Raw genomic sequence first — 25285 nt, forward strand, 5'->3', positions numbered from 1 at the left:
TTGTTCAGGGACATATTATTCAATTTATGTTAATTACATGTCTGTGGAACTTGTTCAGTTTATGTCTCAGTTGTTGAATCTTGTTATGTTCATACAAATATTTACACATGTTAAGTTTGCTGAAAATTAACGCAGTTGACAGTGAGAGGACCTTTCTTTTTGCTGAGTTTATATATAGATATATCACATCCTGCATACCATAACCTCTTTGTAATCACTGACACAGAGAACACACACAAACAAACAAGCGCTCACACACAGTACAGTACTGACCGTGCAGTGACCTGCTGCTGGGAGTGGGCGTTGGGCATGTCTTTGTGGGGTGGGGCGGCTCCCCCCTCAGTGGTGGGGGGCAACTCTGGAGACGTCTGGCTCAATTTAAGATTCCCTAGACCACAGACCAGAGAGAAAGGGAGAGAGAGAGAGAGAGAGAGAGAGTGAGAGAGAGAGACACAGAGAGAGAGAGACAGAGACAGAGAGAGAGACAGAGAGAGAGAGAGAGAGACAGAGAGAGAGAGAGAGAGAGAGAGAGAGAGAGAGAGAGAGAGAGAGAGAGAGAGAGAGAGAGAGACAGAGAGAGAGAGAGAGAGACAGAGAGAGAGAGAGAGAGAGGACAATACAGGAAAAGGAGTGCAGAGAATAGAAGGGGGATAGAGAGAAGAAAAGAGGTGTTTGTATAGAAAGTGAAGCTGGTTCTACTGTAAAGAGATTGTTGTGTCTTATTTCTTCAGTTTATGGGGGGGTTGTAGTGCATTTAGCAATGTGCCGCACCATTTCAAGATGTGTTAATAATACTCTGGCTAGACATACCGTCAGTGGAGTTAAAATGTAATATAGTACAGAACATTTTGTAGATATAAATATGATATGTTGCTATAGTACAAGACTTAAAACATCGACCAAGGCATTATATGACGCAAACTCTGTACACATGCTATAATAAAGCCACTTCAGTATCAGTGGGTGAGATCAGGCGTTCCTTCTCACCAGCGTTGTTGGGGTAGGAGTCCATGTCCAGGTAGGAGTGTTCCTGGGTCTGCTCCGGGCCTCCCACCACGCCCCCCACCCCCTGGCCACTCTCCACCCCCACCAGGTCAGAGAAATGGGGGTGATGTTGCTGGGACTGGGCCAGGGAGGGGTAGAGTGAGGAGTGGGACGCCTTCCTCTGCATGACAGGAGGTAGGAGGGAGGCCCCCCCACTGCCGCCCATCCCACCCACACCCCCGGGCATCAGCCCCGATGTCAAGCTCAGGCCCCCACCCTCCTTGTCTCTCCATGGCAACCAACAGAGCTTCCAGGAGACAAAGAGAGAGACTGAGAGAAGGACGATCCCGCAGAACGTCACGATCACCGACAACAGGCTGACAGAGATCTCTGGAGGACGAGAGGGGAAAGGGAAGGATGGAGAGAAGAGAGACAGAGGGTGAGTTTGTTTCAGGCAATGATGGATGAAGACTCAATACTTCAGCCTCATCATCTAAAATACCAAAAGGCCTCATGTCACATTAATCAGTATCCTTCACATAGTTTATTCTCTCAATTAAGCCTCCTTTTCCCACTCGTCATCACAAATAGCCCCTATCAGCCCAAAATCCACTAAATTCCACATCATCAGAGCAGAAGGACAACACACTGTGAGTGTAATGTGATACGCCGCTTCAAATGCTAATATCCCCATTTTGAATATGGCAGCTTAAACATGAACAAACATTGGTGGACTGATAACACCACAATAAAAATACTAACACCCACAATGATATTTCCTGTGATGTGATTAGGTCTGTGCTCGTGGTTATGAGCTTTTAATTACTGGCGGCTAAAATATTTTGTCTGAGGGGAAACGGGGGGGGGGTGAGTCATCCTGGTGAGAAAAAAATAAGTAAAAAAGCTTGGTTTCAGCACCAGTCTGGTGGACAGCTCCTCCAGCCCTATCCAATACACAGACCAGAGGCCTGCCAATCACCTGAGGCCATTGCCTGGGTGTAGAGCGATCAGTGTTGGACCTGGAGTATGTCTCTCTTTATCTGTCTTTCTATCGCTCTCTCTCTTTTTGTCTGTCCATCTCTCTATTTTTCCTTCCCCATCCCTCTCTTTCTATCACCCTCTCTATCTCTTCTTATCCCTCTTAATCATTCGGTCTCGAGGTCTCCCCATCTTTCCTTACCCCTCTCTCTCCCCCTCTCTTCCTATCTCCGTCTCTCTTTTTTGTGTATCTGTTTATCTATCTTTTCTTCACCCTCTCCCTTCCTTTCCCTGGCTCTGTCTTTCCTCGATTCAATCCGAAGTGGCTTTGTGGGCATGACAAAGACACAAACATTGTTCAATCATTCAAAAGATATTGAAACTATATCTATAACTCACTGACAACGAGACTGAGAGTAAATGAGTAAATGAGACAACAGCAGCCAGTGCGAGACACTCCTCTACCCCTAGGGTGCATCTCCTGGAATTCTCTACGCCTTCCTTCTGTCTCTCTCTCTCCATCTCTTCCCCCTTTCTTTAGTCTTCTCACATCCTCCATTGCTCTCCTTTTTCCGTGCTGTCTTATTTTGCCTCTCTCTCCTCCATCAATTGCCTCTCTCTCCTCCATCAATTATTCATCAGTCTATGTATGACATTAATCAGCACTTGTTCAAAGGATATGATCAGAGAGAAAGAGGGAGAGGGGGAGAGCAAGAGGGAGAGAAAGTGAGAGAGGTGGGAGGGCATTGATATATCACTGTGGAGAACATGACACAGATGGAGAGAGAGAGAGCGAGACAGAGAGCGAGAGAGAGAGCGAGAGAGAGAAAGGGGAGAGGGGCCCTAAGGGAGAGAAGAGAGGTGGAACGAAAGAGATGGTGGGAAAGAAAATGAGCGGGGGAGCGAGAAAGGAAAAAGGGAAGAAGAGATAAGGACAGAGGGAATAGGTGTAGAGCATGATAAGAGAGAGAGGGAGATTCTGAGAGAAGAGAGGGGGGAGAGGAGAGGAGAGAGGCTCTAGGGGCGGGCCAGATAGAGACAGATTGGTAACCATGTTGAAACAGACATATTGGCTGACTGGTCACATTCAGCCTCTCCATCTACACCTCCAGTCCACCCAGAAGGATACAGCCAGGTTAATATAGTCACCATCTACCAACATGCCACGCCACAGAAGAAGACAAAAAGAGATAATGATGGAGAGAGAAAGAACGAGAGAATGAATGATGGAGAGAGATGGAGGACAAACAAGACCACGAGGATTTAGAGAGAGAACTAAAGAGGGGAGAGGTTTACGACAGTAGAGAGAGAGAATAACAGTGTGTGTGTGTCTCTACATACATGTGTTTGTGCATGTTTTTTTGTGTGTGTGGCAGCCCCATAGTATTAACGTGTGCGTGCGTGCGTGCGTGTATGAGGGGGGTAGCTTGGCGGAGGCAGGCGGGGGTGGTTCTTCTGAGACAGAAACCCAGCATGGGGCAGATTGACACCGGCTGTCAATCAGTAAGTGATGTATCCGACTGGGAGTTTTTCAGGCAGAACATCAAACAGCTCACACCCACCCTGCTTACACAAGCCATTGATTGACAGACAGGAGACGGATGGCGGATCCTGTACTGCCCAGAGGCCCTTGCTTTGGTTTATCACGTCATTACCCAGAGGCTATCCGCTAACGCCTCCCACCAAACCCACTGCATGATGACATCCTGCACTGTGTCACACAAATCTCTAGGTGCTCCATGCAGCAGATCCAGCCTAATCTACACTACAGCACACTGATCCACACGCATCCCCTCTAATCTACACTACTGCACATTTCTGCCACCGCTCCAAAACCTCTCCATGAGAATCCACACAGGACCAGAATGCTGCTGGGACTGTAGCTAGCTAGCGCCACCACTCATCCACTCTGCTGTGTAGAATTCATTCAAAGGGATCTGGGACGATGCTCCATATTTACATTTGCCAGGTTGGGATTGCACTTGGACTCTTTGGTTTGCCCTATAAACAGAGGGCTGGACCTTCCTTATCAATTTGGAAATGTCTCATGAATATTTCAAAGTGTTCCGGAGGTGCCCTGATTTGTTGTGGGGGTGCTAGCCAGCCCCTCAGGGCAACCCTGGCATCAGAACCCAGATAATAACTCTTCTTCAGGATATTCTGCTCTATCCCGCAATACACACTACTACGGCCAGGAGTTTTTCCTGGGATTTTTTCCTGCTAATGTCACTTGGACAGAAACACCTCCATGTCCTATACATGGCTAATGATTCCTGTATGTTAGTGTGTTGTTAATGATTCCTGTATGTTTCTGTATGTCACTGTGTTGTTAATGATTCTTGTATGTTAGTGTGTTGTTAATGATTCTTGTATGTTACTGTATGTTACTGTGTTGTTAATGATTCCTGTATGTTACTGTGTTGTTAATGATTCTTGTATGTTACTGTATGTTACTGTGTTTATAATGATTCCTGTATGTTAGTGTGTTATTAATGATTATTGTATGTTACTGTATGTTACTGTATGTTACTGTGTTGTTAATGATTCCTGTATGTTACTGTATGTTACTGTGTTGTTAATGATTCCTGTATGTTACTGTGTTGTTAATGATTCTTGTATGTTACTGTATGTTACTGTGTTTATAATGATTCCTGTATGTTAGTGTGTTGTTAATGATTCTTGTATGTTACTGTATGTTACTGTGTTGTTAATGATTCCTGTATGTTACTGTGTTGTTAATTATTCTTGTATGTTACTGTATGTTACTGTGTTATTAATGATTCCTGTATGTTACTGTGTTATTAATGATTCTTGTATGTTACTGTATGTTACTGTGTTGTTAATGATTCCTGTATGTTACTGTATGTTACTGTGTTGTTAATGATTCCTGTATGTTTCTGTATGTCACTGTGTTGATAATGATTCTTGTATGTTACTGTTTGTTACTGTGTTGTTAATGATTCCTGTATGTTAGTGTATGTTACTGTGTGCTACTGGGTTGTTAATGATTCCTGTATGTTACTGTATGTTAGTGTATGTGAATGATTCCTGTTTGTTAGTGTATGTGAATGATTCCTGTATGTTACTGTATGTTAGTGTATGTGAATGATTCCTGTATGTTACTGTATGTTAGTGTATGTTAGTGTATGTGAATGATTCCTGTATGTTAGTGTGTGAATGATTCCTGTATGTTACTGTATGTTAGTGTATGTGAATTATTCCTGTATGTTACTGTATGTTAGTGTATGTGAATGATTCCTGTATGCTAGTGTATGCGAATTATTCCTGCATGTTAGTGTATGTTAGTGTATGTGAACGATTACTGTATGTTAGTGTATGTTAGTGTATGTGAATGATTCCTGTATGTTACTGTATGTTAGTGTATGTGAATGATTCCTGTATATTAGTGTATGTTAGTGTATGTGAATGATTCCTGTATGTTACTGTATGTTAGTGTATGTGAATGATTCCTGTATGTTACTGTGTTGTTAATGATTCCTGTATGTTACTGTATGTTAGTGTGTGTGAATGATTCCTGTATGTTACTGTATGTTAGTGTATGTGAATGATTCCTGTATGTTAGTGTATGTAACTATGTTGTTACCTGTTTCGTGCTGCTGTCCCCTCATCATGTAGACAAAGTCTCGGCAGCTGGCTTCATGGCTGTCCTTCGCTGAGGAGTGTAAGCACAACTCCTCCACCAGAGTGAGAGCCTTCTTACACAGGTGGTCTTCATCCCAGTCCCCCGACATCCTCCAATCCGCATTGCACTCCCACCCGCAGTCAACCAATCACAGCACAGCCCTCGCCGCCCTCACCAAACGGACGGCACCTGGGTGAGAAGAGGTTCGATCCGGCCACGTTCCTTGGATGGTCTGGAGAAATGGGTGGGGACGGTGGAGATTGGACCAATCCAGGAATAAGGGGAGGGGCTCTGTCAGGCGGTGTTTACTTAGGCGGAGTCTAGCAGAGACCCTCCATGACTGACACGCCAATAAATGTGTGAGCCAAACCCACCCCTTTGTCTTTTCCTGAGAGGAATGAATGGAAAAGATTAGGAAAAAGAAGATGAAAGACGATGTATAAATAGGTACTGTTATCATTGTACCAATTGGTGACAGATTTTCATGCAAATATTCTCAAATCTGCATAAAACAATATGTGCATTTTCCCACCAGAGGTGAGTTTCCATCAAACTAACCCATTGTGGATAAACGTCTGTGTGTGGTAAAAATCACTTTTGTGGTTAAATTCCCATGTACCGGATAAAACATGTAAATGAAATGCGGTACCGATGGTTTTGTCACAAAAACTGTTGCGATAAATAGCATTCTTGGCCAATCAGGTTTTGGCGCATGCTCTCTAGACAAGTTCACTGATATGATAATTGGCAGCCAAGCACCGATCATCATATCCCCAGAATTCAAATAATAGCCTACCCTCGATATTTATCTTCTTGGAAATTTGCATGACCAACGTGCACTTAACCACCATGTGAAGTTCATGATCTGCCTGTAGACCTTTCCTGCTCTTCCATGTCGTGGTGGGAGGTCATCGTGTGACTCCAAGTTTATTTTCGATATGATGGTTATTATATCAATATTTGTGCATGAAGACGTTCCCGTTACCATTTCTCAGATAACTAGTTTTACAGACACAAAAGATCCCAACATGTCGAATGAACAAATTGTCTGTCGGACATTTCCTGTTTCCATCAGCCTTTTCTTTTTTTTTACGTCAGGTAATTCATCTGCGTTTAATGGTTGGATGGAAACCTGGTTTATGGTACATTTTTATTTCTGTTTTATGTCAACATACCTGTATTACAGTTGTTTGTAAAGCCTAGGAGTCCCTGTCATGTTTGAAATGTCTTCTCCACCAAGATACAGCTGAACAACACTTGGTTATGCTTCCAACAAATTCAAAACCTTATACTAGTTTGTGTTCTTCTTCTTCTAATGTCACAGAGCTAGGGATAGCTCTAACAACATTTAGAGCACGGTTCAGCTCTGGGTAATGTAGTTCCAAGAGGATTCAATGGAATGCAGTAGTTTTCCTGGTTTTCCTCCAACCTAGATTCATAGAATGTCTTAAAAATGGCTCCAACATCACCTGAAAGACAATGACAACACATTGCTGAATGAGGTCAAGAACAAAATCCACAGAGATTGTGATAGAGATTCTATTACAATGGTTCCACAAGGGTATTACATTGCATTTGTCTCTTGTTGTTTGGATGCTCTCAGTAGTACACAGACTGTAAAATCCCAGGACTGTTAGTGTTTCAGTGCACATACAGACAGACGTTGTGTCCTCTTTGTCCTTTTCTCAGAGAACTCTATTTCCAGAGCTCCTTAACATTCTCCCTTTGTTTTGAACTCATTCTGTCTCCAAAAAGCAGGTCAATGCCCCAACTTTCTCTTTCTCTATAGCTCTCTCCCTTTCTCACAGTCTGTGTGTCTACAGGGATATATGGTAGAACTATGTCTAAAAATACATAAATGAATGAATGTCTACATTCACAGTAATAGCTGGCATACTGTAATAAGATGTAATAAGAGGTGTCTGCTGCCAGAACGTCCAATGAGACGTCGTATCAGCGAGAGGTAGGCCCACTTGTCCAATGAGAACCGGTTCGGCCAAAGGAACATCTATTTATCATTTGATGATTCTGGTTCTGTGAAATGTCAGCATCAGTCTTTGTGCAGTGACTGACAACCTCCCTAGCAAAGTGTTGCTTATATGTCCATCTATCTCCCTGGCCATCAATCCATCAATCCATCACAGCATTAAGAAGAGACACATTTCAATCAGAACAAGACATGCTGGTGCCATTTCTCCTTCCTCATCTCTCTCTCTCACTCTCTCTCAAACACACTCTTTCTCTCTTTCTCTTTCTCTCTCTCTCCCTCTCTCTCTCACTCTCAAACACACTCTTTCTCTCTATCTGAAAACTTCTGATAGGCATATTAGGCTAATTCATCTGGAACAGGTTCAGAAAGGAATCTCAGACTCAACAAGGTCCATTTATCTGTCCATCTCAGCTCGCTCCATTGTAAAAAAATGAGCCTGAGATTAGCGTATTAAAACGCTACCCCCAACCCAACACCCCAGTCTGTATCCCCGCTCCACTCCCCTCCATCCAGACTGATATAGTAAATCTTTCTGAGTGTGACTTTAAAACCCAGCATATCTCAATCTGAGGAATGGCTGTCTGGCACAAAACTGGTCCTCTCAAATGGCAGCAAGAACATCAGGGGGAGGCAGGAAAAGAGAGGGGAGAGAAAGAGAATGTGTATGGATGTGTCTGTGAGAGAGAATGAGATGGTATGAGAAAGAGAATGTGTATGGATGTGTCTGTGAGAGAGAATGAGATGGTATGAGAAAGAGAATGTGTATGGATGTGTCTGTGAGAGAGAATGAGATGGTATGAGAAAGAGAATGTGTATGGATGTGTCTGTGAGAGAGAATGACATGGTATGAGAAAGAGAATGTGTATGGATGTGTCTGTGAGAGAGAATGAGATGGTATGAGAAAGATAATGTGTATGGATGTGTCTGTGAGAGAGAATGAGATGGTATGAGAAAGAGAATGTGTATGGATGTGTCTGTGAGAGAGAATGAGATGGTATGAGAAAGAGAATGTGTATGGATGTGTATGTGAGAGAGAATGAGATGGTATGAGAAAGAGAATGTGTATGGATGTGTCTGTGAAAGAGAATGAGATGGTATGAGAAAGAGAATGTGTATGGATGTGTCTGTGAGAGAGAATGAGATGGTATGAGAAAGAGAATGTGTATGGATGTGTCTGTGAGAGAGAATGAGGTGGTATGAGAAAGAGAATGTGTATGGATGTGTATGTGAGAGAGAATGAGATGGTATGAGAAAGAGAATGAGATGGTATGAGAAAGAGAATGTGTATGGATGTGTCTGTGAGAGAGAATGAGATGGTATGAGAAAGAGAAGGAGATGGTATGAGAAAGAGAATGTGTATGGATGTGTCTGTGAGAGAGAATGAGATGGTATGAGAAAGAGAATGTGTATGGATGTGTCTGTGAGAGAGAATGAGATGGTATGAGAAAGAGAATGTGTATGGATGTGTCTGTGAGAGAGAATGAGATGGTATGAGAAAGAGGATGTGTATGGATGTGTATGTGAGAGAGAATGAGATGGTATGAGAAAGAGAATGTGTATGGATGTGTCTGTGAGAGAGAATGAGATGGTATGAGAAAGATAATGTGTATGGATGTGTCTGTGAGAGAGAATGAGATGGTATGAGAAAGAGAATGTGTATGGATGTGTCTGTGAGAGAGAATGAGATGGTATGAGAAAGGGAATGTGTATGGATGTGTATGTGAGAGAGAATGAGATGGTATGAGAAAGAGAATGTGTATGGATGTGTCTGTGAAAGAGAATGAGATGGTATGAGAAAGAGAATGTGTATGGATGTGTCTGTGAGAGAGAATGAGATGGTATGAGAAAGAGAATGTGTATGGATGTGTCTGTGAGAGAGAATGAGATGGTATGAGAAAGAGAATGTGTATGGATGTGTCTGTGAGAGAGAATGAGATGGTATGAGAAAGAGAATGTGTATGGATGTGTCTGTGAGAGAGAAGGAGATGGTATGAGAAAGAGGGGAGAGAAAGGAGCGATATGGACATTAGATGAAAGGAGGGAGAGGAGGAGATGAAAGGTAAGTAGAAAGGAATGGAATGGAGCAGGAGGCAGTGTTGGTGACATAGCAACAATAGTAATCAAGGTCTGGCTGTGCAATTTACTAAAATAAAAATATTTACAGAGCCTCATTATTTACTGATAAATATGCCTTCAGACACGTAGAGACTCATCTCTTCCTCCATACAACACTCTATACTGAGACGCTCACAGACACAAAGGAACACAAACCTCCCACAGACATTCCATTGACTGCTGCCCTGTTTTAAATCAATAACCTTAGGCAACCAATACAACAACAGAGACCGGTCAACCAGGAAGGTCACTGTCCAATCGCACTACAGCGACGGGACAGCAGGGAAGGTATTTGTCTAATCACACTACAGAGACTGGAAAACCAAGGACGTGCTCTGTCCAATCACAATAGACAGACAAGGCAACCAGGAAGGTCACTGTCCAATCAAGCAACAGTGAATAGGTAAGCGGTGTGAGGTCACTGTCCAATCTCAAAATGGTGGCTGCATTGCAAGTAAATTCACTGCTCAAACACCCAACATGGACTCGGTAACCAGGAAGGTCACGTTCCAATCACAAAACATTAATCTGGCACCAGTAAGGTCACTGTCCAATCATGTAACAGAGAGCAGCCAGGCAGGCGCCCACTAAGGTCAGAGACGGAGAACCAAGGCAAGAAACAGATGGTTAATAACGTCACTGTCCAATCAGAGACCCCCTCCAGCTAAACACATTTAACATGTGATGAATGATGTTGACTGAAAGTGCACCTAAGCACTGGTTTTAGGCCAGATGTTTCTTTGGGCCTATAATGGGTGAGGCTTGTATTTGCTTTGGGACAACTGATTCTGGGCATGCTCTCGGGGCCTTCTCTCTCTCTAGAGTGTGATGAATCTCTGAGGTTGTGCCAGTTTGTTAAGAAAAGCCGAAAAGGCAGAAGAGGAGGAGAGGTGTGTACTGTGACACATTGAAACCCAAAAAGTACGTATTTCACACACAGGGGATCATAGGAGCGTAAATCTCAGCTCATTCACTGGGTTTCCTCTTCAGAGGAAGGCATCACACCTGAGCCTGACACAGTATGTCTCTCATACAGAATACGTTCAACATCACAGCTTTGCATTATGTCAAAATTAGTATAATATCACATTACCTGCTGTGTAGCGACTATTATGCAGAGATTATGGTCATGTCAGCACGTCCTTTGAAATATTGCACATTATTTCACATCAGACGTCAGTCTTTCTTGAGGGACTTCACTTTTCCTTTCACCGCAACAGAAATGGTGAATTCGACCAAAGGGCGAAGCAGTTTGGATTACTTTCAGAGACAAATCAAACACTTGGATGGGTTTAGAAGATTTCATCGTCTCCTTCTCATTTGCACGGCTGACTTTCACTCTACAGGCTCAGCAACTGTTACCTTTGAACAGAATTCCTTTGCTATTCGAAGTAACGCTCTGTCTGAAAAACGACAACCTATGTGTTTGATAGAGAAAATGTAAATGAGCAAAGACAGGTTGGGTGGAAATTTGCACAATGCAAGAAGAGACAGAGAGGTAATCCATGAGCTACATGGGATGTTTCAGACGCATCTCAATGAAGCTGATGGGATTATTTTCTATTAGCTCCCTCTTCTTTTTGTTATCTTTTACCTGTAGAGTCATCTCAAATCTACCTCTCATTACTTTCAGGAACGTTTTGGTTTCTTTTACCTGTAGAGTCATCTCAAATCTACCTCTCATTACTTTCAGGAACGTTTTGTTTTCTCCTGAGGAAAGATGACCTATTATGATGTTACACATCTAGTAGCTTAAAAAGCAACAGGATATTCCACCGTATGCAGAGTGTTTGATTCATTTCACATAATGCATTTTCATAACAATATGATTATATAGTTTTCTATTTCAATACCTCACTTTAAAAAGCACAGCTCTGTCCTCTTCTCTTGAGTTCTTTAGGATACTGCCCTTCTCTACTCTACTCTACCATCTTCTCCTCTCCTCTACCATCCTCTACTCTACTCTACCATCTTCTCCTCTACTCTACCATCTTCTCCTCTACTCTACCATCTTCTCCTCTACTCTACCATCCTTTACTCTACCATCTTCTCCTCTACTCTACCATCCTCTACTCTACCATCCTCTACTCTACCATCTTCTCCTCTACTCTACCATCCTCTACTCTACCATCTTCTCCTCTACTCTACCATCTTCTCCTCTACTCTACCATCTTCTCTTCTACCATCTTCTCCTCTACTCTACCATCTTCTCCTCTACTCTACCATCCTTTACTCTACCATCTTCTCCTCTACTCTACCATCCTCTACTCTACCATCCTCTACTCTACCATCTTCTCCTCTACTCTACCATCCTCTACTCTACCATCTTCTCCTCTACTCTACCATCTTCTCCTCTACTCTACCATCTTCTCTTCTACCATCTTCTCCTCTAATCTACCATCTTCTCCTCTACTCTACCATCCTCTACTCTACTCTACCATCATTTACTCTACTCTACCATCCTCTACTCTACTCTACTATCTTCTCCTCTACTCTACCATCTTCTCCTCTCCTCTACCATCCTCTACTCTACTCTACCATCCTCTACTCTACTCTACCATCCTCTACTCTACTCTACCATCCTCTACTCTACTCTACCATCCTCTACTCTACCATCTTCTCCTCTACTCTACCATCTCTCCTCTACTCTACCATCCTTTACTCTACTCTACCATCCTCTCCTCTACTCTACTCTACCATCCTCTACTCTACCATCTTCTCCTCTACTCTACCATCCTCTACTCTACCATCTTCTCCTCTACTCTACCATCTCTCCTCTACTCTACCATCCTTTACTCTACTCTACCATCCTCTCCTCTACTCTACCATCTTCTCCTCTACTCTACCATCTTCTCCTCTACTCTACCATCCTCTACTCTACCATCTTCTCCTCTACTCTACCATCTTCTCCTCTACTCTACCATCCTCTACTCTACTCTACCATCCTCTCCTCTCCTCTACCATCTTCTCCTCTACTCTACCATCTTCTCCTCTACTCTACCATCCTCTCCTCTACCATCCTCTCCTCTACTCTACCATCTTCTCCTCTACTCTACCATCCTCTACTCTACTCTACCATCCTCTCCTCTACTCTACTCTACCATCTTCTCCTCTACTCTACCATCTTCTCCTCTACTCTATCATCCTCTCCTCTACTCTACCATCCTCTACTCTACCATCCTCTCCTCTACTCTACCATCTTCTCCTCTACTCTACCATCCTCTCCTCTACCATCATCCTCTCCTCTACTCTACCATCCTCTACTCTACCATCTTCTCCTCTACTCTACCATCTTCTCCTCTACTCTACCATCCTCTACTCTACCATCTTCTCCTCTACTCTACCATCCTCTCCTCTACTCTACCATCCTCTACTCTACTCTACCATCTTCTCCTCTGCTCTACCATCTTCTCCTCTACTCTACCATCCTTTACTCTACTCTACCATCCTCTCCTCTACTCTACCATCTTCTCCTCCACTCTACCATCCTCTACTCTACCATCTTCTCCTCTGCTCTACCATCCTTTACTCTACTCTACCATCCTCTCCTCTACTCTACCATCTTCTCCTCTACTCTACCATCTTCTCCTCTCCTCTACCATCCTTTACTCTACTCTACCATCCTTTACTCTACTCTACCATCCTCTCCTCTACTCTACCATCCTCTCCTCTACTCTACCATCCTCTCCTCTACTCCTCTACCATCTACCATCCTCTACTCTACTCTACCATCTTCTCCTCTACTCTACCATCTTCTCCTCTACTCTACCATCTTCTCCTCTCCTCTACCATCCTCTCCTCTACTCTACCATCTTCTCCTCTACTCTACCATCTTCTCCTCTCCTCTACCATCCTCTCCTCTACTCTACCATCCTCTACTCTACCATCTTCTCCTCTACTCTACCATCTTCTCCTCTCCTCTACCATCCTCTCCTCTACTCTACCATCTTCTCCTCTCCTCTACCATCTTCTCCTCTCCTCTACTCTACTCTACCATCCTCTACTCTACCATCCTCTACTCTACTCTACCATCCTCTACTCTACTCTACCATCCTCTACTCTACTCTACCATCCACTACTCTACTCTACCATCCTCTCCTCTACTCTACCATCCTCTACTCTACTCTACCATCCACTACTCTACTCTACCATCCTCTCCTCTACTCTACCATCCTCTACTCTACTCTACCATCCTCTCCTCTACTCTACCATCCTCTACTCTACTCTACCATCCTCTACTCTACTCTACCATCCACTACTCTACTCTACCATCCTCTCCTCTACCATCCTCTACTCTACCATCCTCTCCTCTACCATCCTCTCCTCTACTCTACCATCCTCTCCTCTTCCATCCTCTACTCTACTCTACCATCCTCTCCTCTACCATCCTCTACTCTACTCTACCATCCACTACTCTACTTTACCATCCACTACTCTACTCTACCATCTTCTCCTCTACTCTACCATCCTCTACTCTACCATCTTCTCCTCTACTCTACCATCCTCTACTCTACCATCTTCTCCTCTACTCTACCATCCTCTACTCTACCATCCTCTCCTCTACTCTACCATCCTCTACTCTACTCTACCATCCTCTCCTCTACTCTACCATCCTCTACTCTACCATCTTCTCCTCTACTCTACCATCTTCTCCTCTACTCTACCATCCTCTCCCCTCCTCTACCATCTTCTCCTCTACTCTACCATCTTCTCCTCTACTCTATCATCCTCCTTTACTCTACTCTACCATCCTCTCCTCTACTCTACCATCTTCTCCTCTGCTCTACCATCCTTTACTCTACTCTACCATCCTCTCATCTAATCTACCATCTTCTCCTCTACTCTACCATCCTCTCCTCTACTCTACCATCCTTTACTCTACTCTACCATCTTCTCCTCTACTCTACCATCTTCTCCTCTACTCTACCATCCTTTACTCTACTCTACCATCCTCTCCTCTACTCTACCACCCTCTCTTCTACTCTACCATCCTCTCCTCTACTCTACCATCCTCTCCTCTACTCTACCATCCTCTACTTTACTCTACCATCTTCTCCTCTACTCTACCATCCTCTCCTCTAATCTACCATCCTCTCCTCTACTCTCCCATCTTCTCCTCTACTCTACCATCCTTTACTCTACTCTACCATCCTCTCATCTACTCTACCATCTTTTACTCTACTCTACCATCCTCTCCTCTAATCTACCATTCTTTACTCTACTCTACCATCTTCTCCTCTACTCTACCATCTTCTCCTCTATTCTATCATCCTTTACTCTACTCTACCATCCTCTCCTCTACTCTACCATCCTCTCCTCTACTCTACCATCCACTACTCTACTCTGCTCTCCTCTACCATCCCCTCCTCTACCATCCTCTCCTCTACTCTACCATCCTCTCCTCTACCATCCTCTCCTCTACTCTACCATCCTCTCCTCTACTCTACCATCCTCTCCTCTACTCTAATCTACCATCCTCTCCTCTACTCTACCATCCTCTCCTCTACTCTACCATCCTCTACTCTACTCAACCATCCTCTACTCTACTCTACCATCCTCTCCTCTACTCTACCATCTTCTACTCCACTCTACCATCCTCTACTCTACTCTACCATCCTCTCCTCTACCATTATTTACTCTACTCTACCATCTTCTCCTCTACTCTACCATCTTCTCCTCTACTCTACCATCTTCTCCTCTACTCTATCATCCTTTACTCTACTCTACCATCCTCTCCTCTACTCTACCATCCTCTCCTCTACGCTACCATCCACTACTCTACTCTACTCTCCTCTACCATCCCCTCCTCTACCATCCTCTCCTCTACTCTACCATCCTCTCCTCTACCATCCTCTCCTCTCCTCTACTCTACCATCCTCTCCTCTACTCTACCATCCTCTCCTCTACTCTACCATCCTCTCCTCTACTCTAATCTACCATACTCTACCATCCTATCCTCTACTCTACCATCCTCTCCTCTCCTCTACTCTACCATCCTCTCCTCTACTCTACCATCCTCTCCTCTACTCTACCATCCTATCCTCTACTCTACCATCCTCTCCTCTACTCTACCATCCTCTACTCTACTCTACCATCCTCTCCTCTACTCGACCATCCTCTACTCTACCATCTTCTCCTCTACTCTACCATCCTCTACTCTACCATCCTCTACTCTACTCTACCATCCTCTCCTCTACTCTACCATCCTTTACTCTACTCTACCATCCTCTCCTCTACTCTACCATCCTCTCCTCTCCTCTACCATCTTCTCCTCTACTCTACCATCCTCTCCTCTACTGTACCCCACCATCCTCTCCTCTACTCTACTCTACCATCCTCTCCTCTACTCTACCATCCTCTACTCTACTCTACCATCTTCTCCTCTACTCTACCATCCTCTCCTCTAATCTACCATCCTCTCCTCTACTCTCCCATCTTCTCCTCTACTCTACCATCCTTTACTCTACTCTACCATCCTCTCCTCTACTCTACCATCTTCTCCTCTACTCTACCATCCTTTACTCTACTCTACCATCCTCTCATCTACTCTACCATCTTTTACTCTACTCTACCATCCTCTCCTCTAATCTACCATTCTTTACTCTACTCTACCATCTTCTCCTCTACTCTACCATCTTCTCCTCTACTCTATCATCCTTTACTCTACTCTACCATCCTCTCCTCTACTCTACCATCCTCTCCTCTACTCTACTCTACCATCCACTACTCTACTCTACTCTCCTCTACCATCCCCTCCTCTACCATCCTCTCCTCTACTCTACCATCCTCTCCTCTACCATCCTCTCCTCTACTCTACTCTACCATCCTCTCCTCTACTCTACCATCCTCTCCTCTACTCTACCATCCTCTCCTCTACTCTACCATCCTCTACTACTCTACCATCCTCTACTCTACTCTACCATCCTCTCCTCTACTCTACCATCCTCTCCTCTACTCTACTCTACCATCCTCTCCTCTACTCTACCATCCTCTACTCTACTCTACCATCCTCTCCTCTACTCTACCATCCTCTCCTCTACTCTACCATCCTCTCCTCTACCATCCTCTCCTCTACTCTACTCTACCATCCTCTCCTCTACTCTACCATCCTCTCCTCTACTCTACCATCCTCTCCTCTACTCTAATCTACCATACTCTACTCTACCATCCTCTCCTCTACTCTACCATCCTCTCCTCTACTCTACTATACCATCCTCTACTCTACTCTACCATCCTCTACTCTACTCTACCATCCTCTACTCTACTCTACCATCCTCTCCTCTACCATCCTCTACTCTACTCTACCATCCTCTCCTCTACCATCCTCTACTCTACTCTACCATCCTCTACTCTACTCTACCATCCTCTCCTCTACCATCCTCTACTCTACTCTACCATCCTCTACTCTACTCCTCTCTACTCTACCATCCTCTACTCTACTCTACCATCCCCTCCTCTACTCTCTCCTCTACTACTCCTCTCCTCTACTCTACCATCCTCTACTCTACTCTACCATCCTCTCCTCTACCATCCTCTCTACCATCCTCTCCTCTACTCTACTCTACCATCCTCTCCTCTACCATCCTCTACTCTACTCTACCATCCTCTCCTCTACTCTACCATCCTCTACTCTACCATCCTCTACTCTACTCTACCATCCTCTACTCTACCATCCTCTCCTCTACCATCTTCTACTCTACTCTACCATCCTCTCCTCTACCATCCTCTACTCTACTCTACCATCCTCTACTCTACTCTACCATCCACTACTCTACTCTACCATCCTCTACTCTACTCTACCATCCTCTCCTCTACCATCCTCTACTCTACTCTACCATCCTCTCCTCTACCATCCTCTACTCTACCATCCTCTCCTCTACCATCCTCTACTCTACTCTACCATCCTCTCCTCTACTCTATCCTCTACTCTACTCTACCATCCTCTCCTCTACCATCCTCTACTCTACTCTACCATCCACTACTCTACTCTACCATCCTCTACTCTACTCTACCATCCTCTACTCTACTCTACCATCCTCTACTCTACTCTACCATCCTCTACTCTACTCTACCATCCACTACTCTACTCTACCATCCTCTACTCTACCATCCTCTACTCTACTCTACCATCCTCTCCTCTACCATCCTCTACTCTACTCTACCATCCTCTACTCTACTCTACCATCCTCTACTCTACTCTACCATCCTCTCCTCTACTCTACCATCCTCTCCTCTCCTCTACCATCCACTACTCTACTCTACCATCCTCTACTCTACTCTACCATCCTCTACTCTACCATCCTCTCCTCTACTCTACCATCCTCTCCTCTACTCTACCATCCTCTACTCTACTCTACCATCCTCTCCTCTCCTCTACCATCCACTACTCTCCTCTACCATCCTCTACTCTACTCTACCATCCTCTACTCTACCATCCTCTACTCTACTCTACCATCCTCTACTCTACCATCCTCTACTCTCCTCTACCATCCTCTCTACTCTCCCCTCCTCTACTCTACCATCCTCTACTCTACTCTACCATCCTCCTCTACTCTACTCTACCATCCTCTACTCTACTCTACCATCCTCTACTCTACTCTACTCTACCATCCTCTACTCTACTCTACCATCCTCTCCTCTACCATCCTCTACTCTACTCTACCATCCTCTCCTCTACCATCCTCTACTCTACTCTACCATCCTCTACTCTACTCTACCATCCTCTACTCTACCATCCTCTACTCTACTCTACCATCCTCTACTCTACTCTACCATCCTCTACTCTACTCTACCATCCACTACTCTACTCTACCATCCTCTCCTCTACTCTACCATCCTCTCCTCTACCATCCTCTACTCTACTCTACCATCCTCTCCTCTACCATCCTCTACTCTACTCTACCATCCTCTACTCTACTCTACCATCCTCTCCTCTACCATCCTCTACTCTACTCTACCATCCTCTACTCTACCATCCTCTCCTCTACTCTACCATCCTCTCCTCAGTTCTGTGCTGTCTGTTCTACTGTATTCCATGGACTTGTGTTATAAGCGCACTATCACTTCCGACCTCAAGACTCATCCTTTAAGAGATGAAGTCACTGGATGCAGGGCCCTCCGTGACTCACACAGAGGTCATGACCTTTTCTCACTAGCACTGGCATGGACCTTTGCATCACTTCCTACCTATCGAGGCCAGTGCATCACAGCGTCATGTCTGTCTGGGTCAATATCATCTGTGCTCTCTGCTCATCCAACTGTGTCAAACTGATGCACTAGTGTAAATAGATACTACCAAATACCTTTACCGCTACAAAAGAGGACTGCCTCCTGTATTTGGCTGTGAGATGGCACTAGAAATACAAGGCCAAGATTGAAGACCTTGTATTAATGTCTATTGACTAAAGGTAATAGCTTTGCTGCCTGCGACTCAGCCTTTAGGTTACTCCAGGCTGGCCTGTAACAGCCCATAGGCAAGCTTTTAGTACAACTATCCGACGTTGGAGGTTTCAATATTCTGTTTATGTCCATACATCATCACATAAACACACACACACACACACACACACACACACACACACACACACACACACACACACACACACACACACACACACACACACACACACACACACACACACACACTGAAGTCTTCTGTGCTGCATGCAGGGCTCTCTGCTGCTCCAGGCCTGCTCCGGCGAGTGTCTAAATTATCTATAACATCACACAGGAAACACAGCGCGAGCACCAAGCTGAGCGAGAGGCCAGTGAGAAACCCTGGGATACTGGTTCCGCTCTCTTCCTGTGCAGACTAGAGCCGGTGGAAGAAGCTGCACATCCATATATGCAGAGCAGCTCACTGGTCCAATACTAAGATGGCAACACAGTGCACGTGGATAGCCCTCGCTTCATACTTCACTTACATTTACGTCAAAGTCAGTGAGCCATATCCTTGTGACTTTGGTTACATATGAGCGTATTCATATTTGCATAATTATGGAAGTCTATCTCATAAAGCCAGAGCCACTGTGCCTTTGATGGGGGGAGAGGGGAGAAGGGAGAGGGGTGGGGTGGGGTGAAGGGGGTGTGGGTGGAGGGGAATAACACTTGTTTCAGCTCCTACATGTTTCCCCTGTCTTATTCATGATGTGTGTGTGTGTGTGTGTGTGTGTGTGTGTGTGTGCGTGTGTGTGTGTGTGTGTGTGTGTGTGTGTGTGTGTGTGTGTGTGTGTGTGTGTGTGTGTGTGTGTGTGTGTGTGTGTGTGTGCGTGCTTGCGTGTGTGTTTCGCCCTATACACCTATACATGTATTCAAAAGTTGGATTTATCTGAGAGCAATGGCTTACATCCCGACAGACATATAAACCCACATACATGCTATGCACACTGCACACTTGCGCGAGAGATAACCTACAGTGTGGGCTACATAGGCTACTATAAGCATGCCATAACGCTCGAACCAATGGGCTATACATTAAATTAGAATAGATTACATTCGCACATCACTGCACAAAATATGCATAAAATGTATCTTTGAACCGGACAGACATACAGTCAGTTAGGTGGCACATAGCTACAGTATAGATAGACTATAACACATACGGTGACACAAGATCACACAGGATATTATGGTCAGTAGCCTAACCTATATAACGACACATAGGCGTGTATTAAAATGACAACAATGAAATATCATCATACCTCTATGTTGTATCCGAGACTGCTCTTTCTCCTACCTGCCCTTTTCATCCAAACACTAGCCTATTTTTCAGATGCGACGCGTTAAAAATCAACATTCCGCCCTCTACCCCAAGACAGGAAAATGGGCTCAAATACTGCACCTGGGATTGAAGAATAAGGCGGAGGGGTAGACTGAGAGGGAGAAATGAACAATATGGTATCTCTCCGCTCCCCTCTCATCCTTTCCTATTTTCTTGTCTTGGAATGTGTTTTCTGTCTTCTCACCCTGTTTTTTTCTTTGTATTTCACTCTCCCCTCCCTCCCTCTCTTCCCCTGTGCTCGGAATACTAAACGGGCTTCTCCGCTCGCTGACTGTATAGCGCTACCCGTGCTAAAGACATACTGATGTATATGTGTGATAGAGAGGGGAGAGAGAGCCGAGCAGAGCCCGGGATGGGAGGGGAAGGTAGAGGCAGTGTGTGAGGAGGAGAGGGGGTGTTGCTGGAGGCGAGGAGACGCGTGGTGCGATGGGGACAGACCACTGTGTCTCGGCCCACCGCCAAAGGGACACGGCGTATGTGCCATGGTGTCCGGACGAGTGATAGCGCGCAGCACATCGTTAGGATCAAATCATGGTTTCGTGATGATATAATTTCCCTTCATGTGTGTACTGTAGGCATATATAACGACGTGACAAAACACCAACACAAAAATAATTGAAAACTGTAGCAATGTTGGCAACTGTGATGGGAAGCATTCCATTGCAGCCTATATTGCTAATCTTTGTCAACCCGTGGGCAGCCCATGATATTTTACTAGAATGAGTTTAGACATCGCATAATTTGAGGCTGTGAGTGACTACGCCTCATTACGTAGGCTACCGGCCATTTCAAGTTCTGTATTAAGTCAAGTCATCTCTCTCATTTGCAAGTTATTCATGGTAGGCTTATTATGGGGTTACTACCTACCGTGTTAATTGTAGACTGCATTATATTTATGATTACCCTTTCCTCTTGATTTCATTTACAGTTGCAAATGTGTTTACTGTAGAAAATTACAACTGCCTTGTCCTTTGGCTGGACTAGGCCGTAGAAGCTGCCTAGATGGCAATGCCTGCTGTCTCAAATAAATGTATCTACACATTATTTATACAGGTAGTTGAAATATAGTGTAGGCCAGGCTATATAAGGTCTGATTTCCTCTAGGATGGCCCAGCCCACGGTCCAAATAGGGATTTTAAGCAGTTCTCATCATTTCAAGCTATCAAGGGACATAATGTTTTTTAGGTCAAATAATCAGAATACTCAGCCAGGAGCCATGATGGACTGAAGGTACATGCCAACTTCTTGGGCTGACATGAGATATGATGCTGCATGACTTTATGTAGATACTCCTCAATGAGAATGGTTGTTTTTGGGACAAGAGACTTTGGCTTGACTAACACTGATAATGATAACCCTCTTTGATCACTATAGCTGAAAATAGCTGAGTAATGGCGTCTTACTGGCCATACTGATATCCTATGTTATGTACAGTAAATAGTCTAGTATTAACAGGGCAATTCTCACATTTCTACCATAATTATATGTGTGGAATTAATACTTCCAAGTGATCACAGACCGTCATAATAAGTCATAATTACTTCCCTCCTGATCATCTGATCCCAGACAGTCATAATAAGTCATAATTACTTCTATCCTGATCATCTGATCCCAGACAGTCATAATAAGTCATAATTACTTCTCTCCTGATCATCTGATCACAGACCGTCATAATAAGTCATAATTACTTCTCTCCTGATCATCTGATCCCAGACAGTCATAATAAGTCATAATTACTTCTCTCCTGATCATCTGATCACAGACAGTCATAATAAGTCATAATTACTTCTCTCCTGATCATCTGATCCCAGACAGTCATAATAAGTCATAATTACTTCTCTCCTGATCATCTGATCCCAGACAGTCATAATAAGTCATAATTACTTCTCTCCTGATCATCTGATCACAGACCGTCATAATAAGTCATAATTACTTCTCTCCTGATCATCTGATCACAGACCGTCATAATAAGTCATAATTACTTCTCTCCTGATCATCTGATCACATAGAGGAAAAGAGGGTGATGGGGAACGGAGAGAGAGAGTGTCCGAGTGGAGAACCCCCAGAGCGAGGGATGACTGATGTATAAATGACGGTAAACAGCTGCCTCTGTTAACTGTCACTGCAGAGCACAGAGCGAGAGAGAGGCTGAGAGAGGATGAAAGAGGACAGGGATGATACAGTGCGAGAGAGGGGAGGAGAGAGACAGAATGTGAAAGGACAGGTCAGAAACAGACAGAGTGGATATAAAAGTGAGATAGGAAGAGGACAAGTAGAGTAGAAGAGAGGCAAATGGGATTGAGATGAGAGAAACTAAAAGACTGGCCTACAGCAGCAGCCACTGTCCAAACTGAGACTGTGTCGCTTTTAGAACAAGCACTGACATGACACTTATCTTCCCCTTTAAGAGCACACGCACACAAACACACACTTACCATGAAATACTGGCCTTATTGATCGCACACCCACACATACACACTCGTCTTTAAGGATCTTCCTGTTAATTCCTTTTCTCAAGATCTGTTTATTGACATATTCAAGATTTGGGAGGGATCTGTCATGTTGATCCCTGACCCTGTCACCTTGACCCTAGATGGTGTGTGACCCCAGCTGACTACAGGTCAGACATGCCACCATATAAAGAGATAGGAGAGAGGGAGATAGGAGAGAGGGAGAGTCCTCACCATCCTTTGAGTTTGTGTTCGTGTAGTAACTGCTCTGCATTTACTTTTAGTGTGACATTTAATTAGCAGCTTGTTTTTATGTATTTGCCCTCTCTTACCAAAAGTCTCTATTCATCTTTCATCCCTTCATTTTCATATGTTACCATGACTACCGTCTCTCAGGGCGAGTCGCCCACACCTCTCTTTCTCCTTCCCTTGCTTTTCATTTCCTTGATGTGACTCCCCCCTCTGCCTCCTACTCCCTTTCCCTCTATTATGTTCTCTCTCTTTAGTCGTCAACCCCCTTTACTCTCTCTCTCCCTGTTTAGCTTCTTACTCTGCCTCTTTCTTCCTTCATCCTTCCATTCTATCCATCTCTGTACCTGGTCATTACTTTCTCATTCCTTCATGTCATTAGAAGTCATGTGTCATCATCAAAGTCACATTACAAATATAGATGTACATTTTCAAATGAAGGTGTTAAATGGAAGGAAACGTAAATGACCTGTCCCTGACAGACCTGTCCCTGACAGACGTGTCCCTGACAGACGTGTCCCTGACAGACGTGTCCCTGACAGACCTGTCCCTGACAGACGTGTCCCTGACAGACCTGTCCCTGACAGACGTGTCCCTGACAGACGTGTCCCTGACAGTCGTGTCCCTGACAGACCTGTCCCTGACAGACGTGTCCCTGACAGTCGTGTCCCTGACAGTGTCCCTGACAGTGTCCCTGACAGACGTGTCCCTGACAGACGTGTCCCTGACAGACGTGTCCCTGACAGTCGTGTCCCTGACAGACGTGTCCCTGACAGACGTGTCCCTGACAGACGTGTCCCTGACAGACCTGTCCCTGACAGACGTGTCCCTGACAGACGTGTCCCTGACAGTCGTGTCCCTGACAGACGTGTCCCTGACAGACGTGTCCCTGACAGACCTGTCCCTGACAGACCTGTCCCTGACAGACGTGTCCCTGACAGTCGTGTCCCTGACAGACGTGTCCCTGACAGACCTGTCCCTGACAGACGTGTCCCTGACAGACCTGTCCCTGACAGACCTGTCCCTGACAGACGTGTCCCTGACAGACGTGTCCCTGACAGACCTGTCCCTGACAGACCTGTCCCTGACAGACGTGTCCCTGACAGACCTGTCCCTGACAGACCTGTCCCTGACAGACGTGTCCCTGACAGATGTGTCCCTGACAGTCGTGTCCCTGACAGACCTGTCCCTGACAGACGTGTCCCTGACAGACGTGTTTGAAGACTGGCAAGAGAGAGGCCAGTGAAGCTCTATGACCAGTCCTTAGGACAGAACAGACTCCTAACTTGTAATTTAGCTCATTCCATACCAATGGCTAAACTTCATTATCACACTCATTATCGTAGGTTCAGATTCCTGGATGTTTGCATGTGTGAGTGAGTGTGTGCCTGGGCACATGTGCGGTGAGACGGGTGTGTGTGTGTCTGTGAGATTGTGTAATCAAAGTCATATTTCTCTACACGCACGTCTCATCCCCTGGAGACACCCACAGTAGCATTGGCAGCAGCAGTCTTTCTGTTGATAGAGGCGTTTTTCCTCCACGGTGATACAGTATGCTCTATATATCACGTCACTTTGGCTAAACTGCTCCGCTGTTGAGATGTCCGTTTTAAAGCTTGATGCACTCTTTCTGTATGGATTTGGCTGCCATGCCAGTAAAGCACTCTGCTCTGAGAAAGGAATTAACCTCCAGAGGTTTTTCTAAAACAGATTAAAGAGGGGATACGGTGGTGGGGGAGACTGAGGGCAACCGAACCAAACAGACCCTGACAAAATGCCAACAGGGCAGGGGGAGGGAACGGAAGACAGGGAATATGGGTGCGTGTGTGTTTTTGTCGATGAGAGGTGTGGCAGAAAAACAGGCCGGGATGAACACATAAACAAACGGGGGGCTATGTGGAGGAAGACAGACAGAATGAAAGACGGGGAATTGGCAGACTGGGAATAAAACACTCAGAGAGAGAGAGAGAGAGAGAGAGAGAAGAGAGAGAGAGAGAGAGAGAGAGAGAGAGAGAGAGAGAGAGAGAGAAGAGAGAGAGAGAGAGAGAGAGAGAGAGAGAGAGAGAGAGAGAGAGAGAGAGAGAGAGAGAGAGCGA

At 44.8% G+C, this 25285-nt stretch overlaps 1 protein-coding gene across 1 annotated transcript in view; it reads right to left on the minus strand.

Moving 5' to 3' along the window:
* The window catches only part of LOC139424027 (synaptotagmin-C-like), a 28032-nt gene extending 22180 nt beyond the window's left edge, over nt 1–5852 (minus strand). The window contains exons 1-3 of the mRNA XM_071175712.1: nt 5567–5852; nt 988–1374; nt 274–388 (exon numbers count right to left, since the gene is read on the minus strand). Coding sequence (XP_071031813.1) covers nt 274–388; nt 988–1374; nt 5567–5714 — 650 coding nt within the window. The 5' untranslated portion in view covers nt 5715–5852. The remainder of the gene's footprint in view (nt 1–273; nt 389–987; nt 1375–5566) is intronic.
* Between the last annotated feature and the right edge of the window lie 19433 nt (nt 5853–25285).

Source organism: Oncorhynchus clarkii, chromosome 13 (genome assembly GCF_045791955.1).
Source record: "Oncorhynchus clarkii lewisi isolate Uvic-CL-2024 chromosome 13, UVic_Ocla_1.0, whole genome shotgun sequence".
Lineage (NCBI taxonomy): Eukaryota > Metazoa > Chordata > Actinopteri > Salmoniformes > Salmonidae > Oncorhynchus > Oncorhynchus clarkii.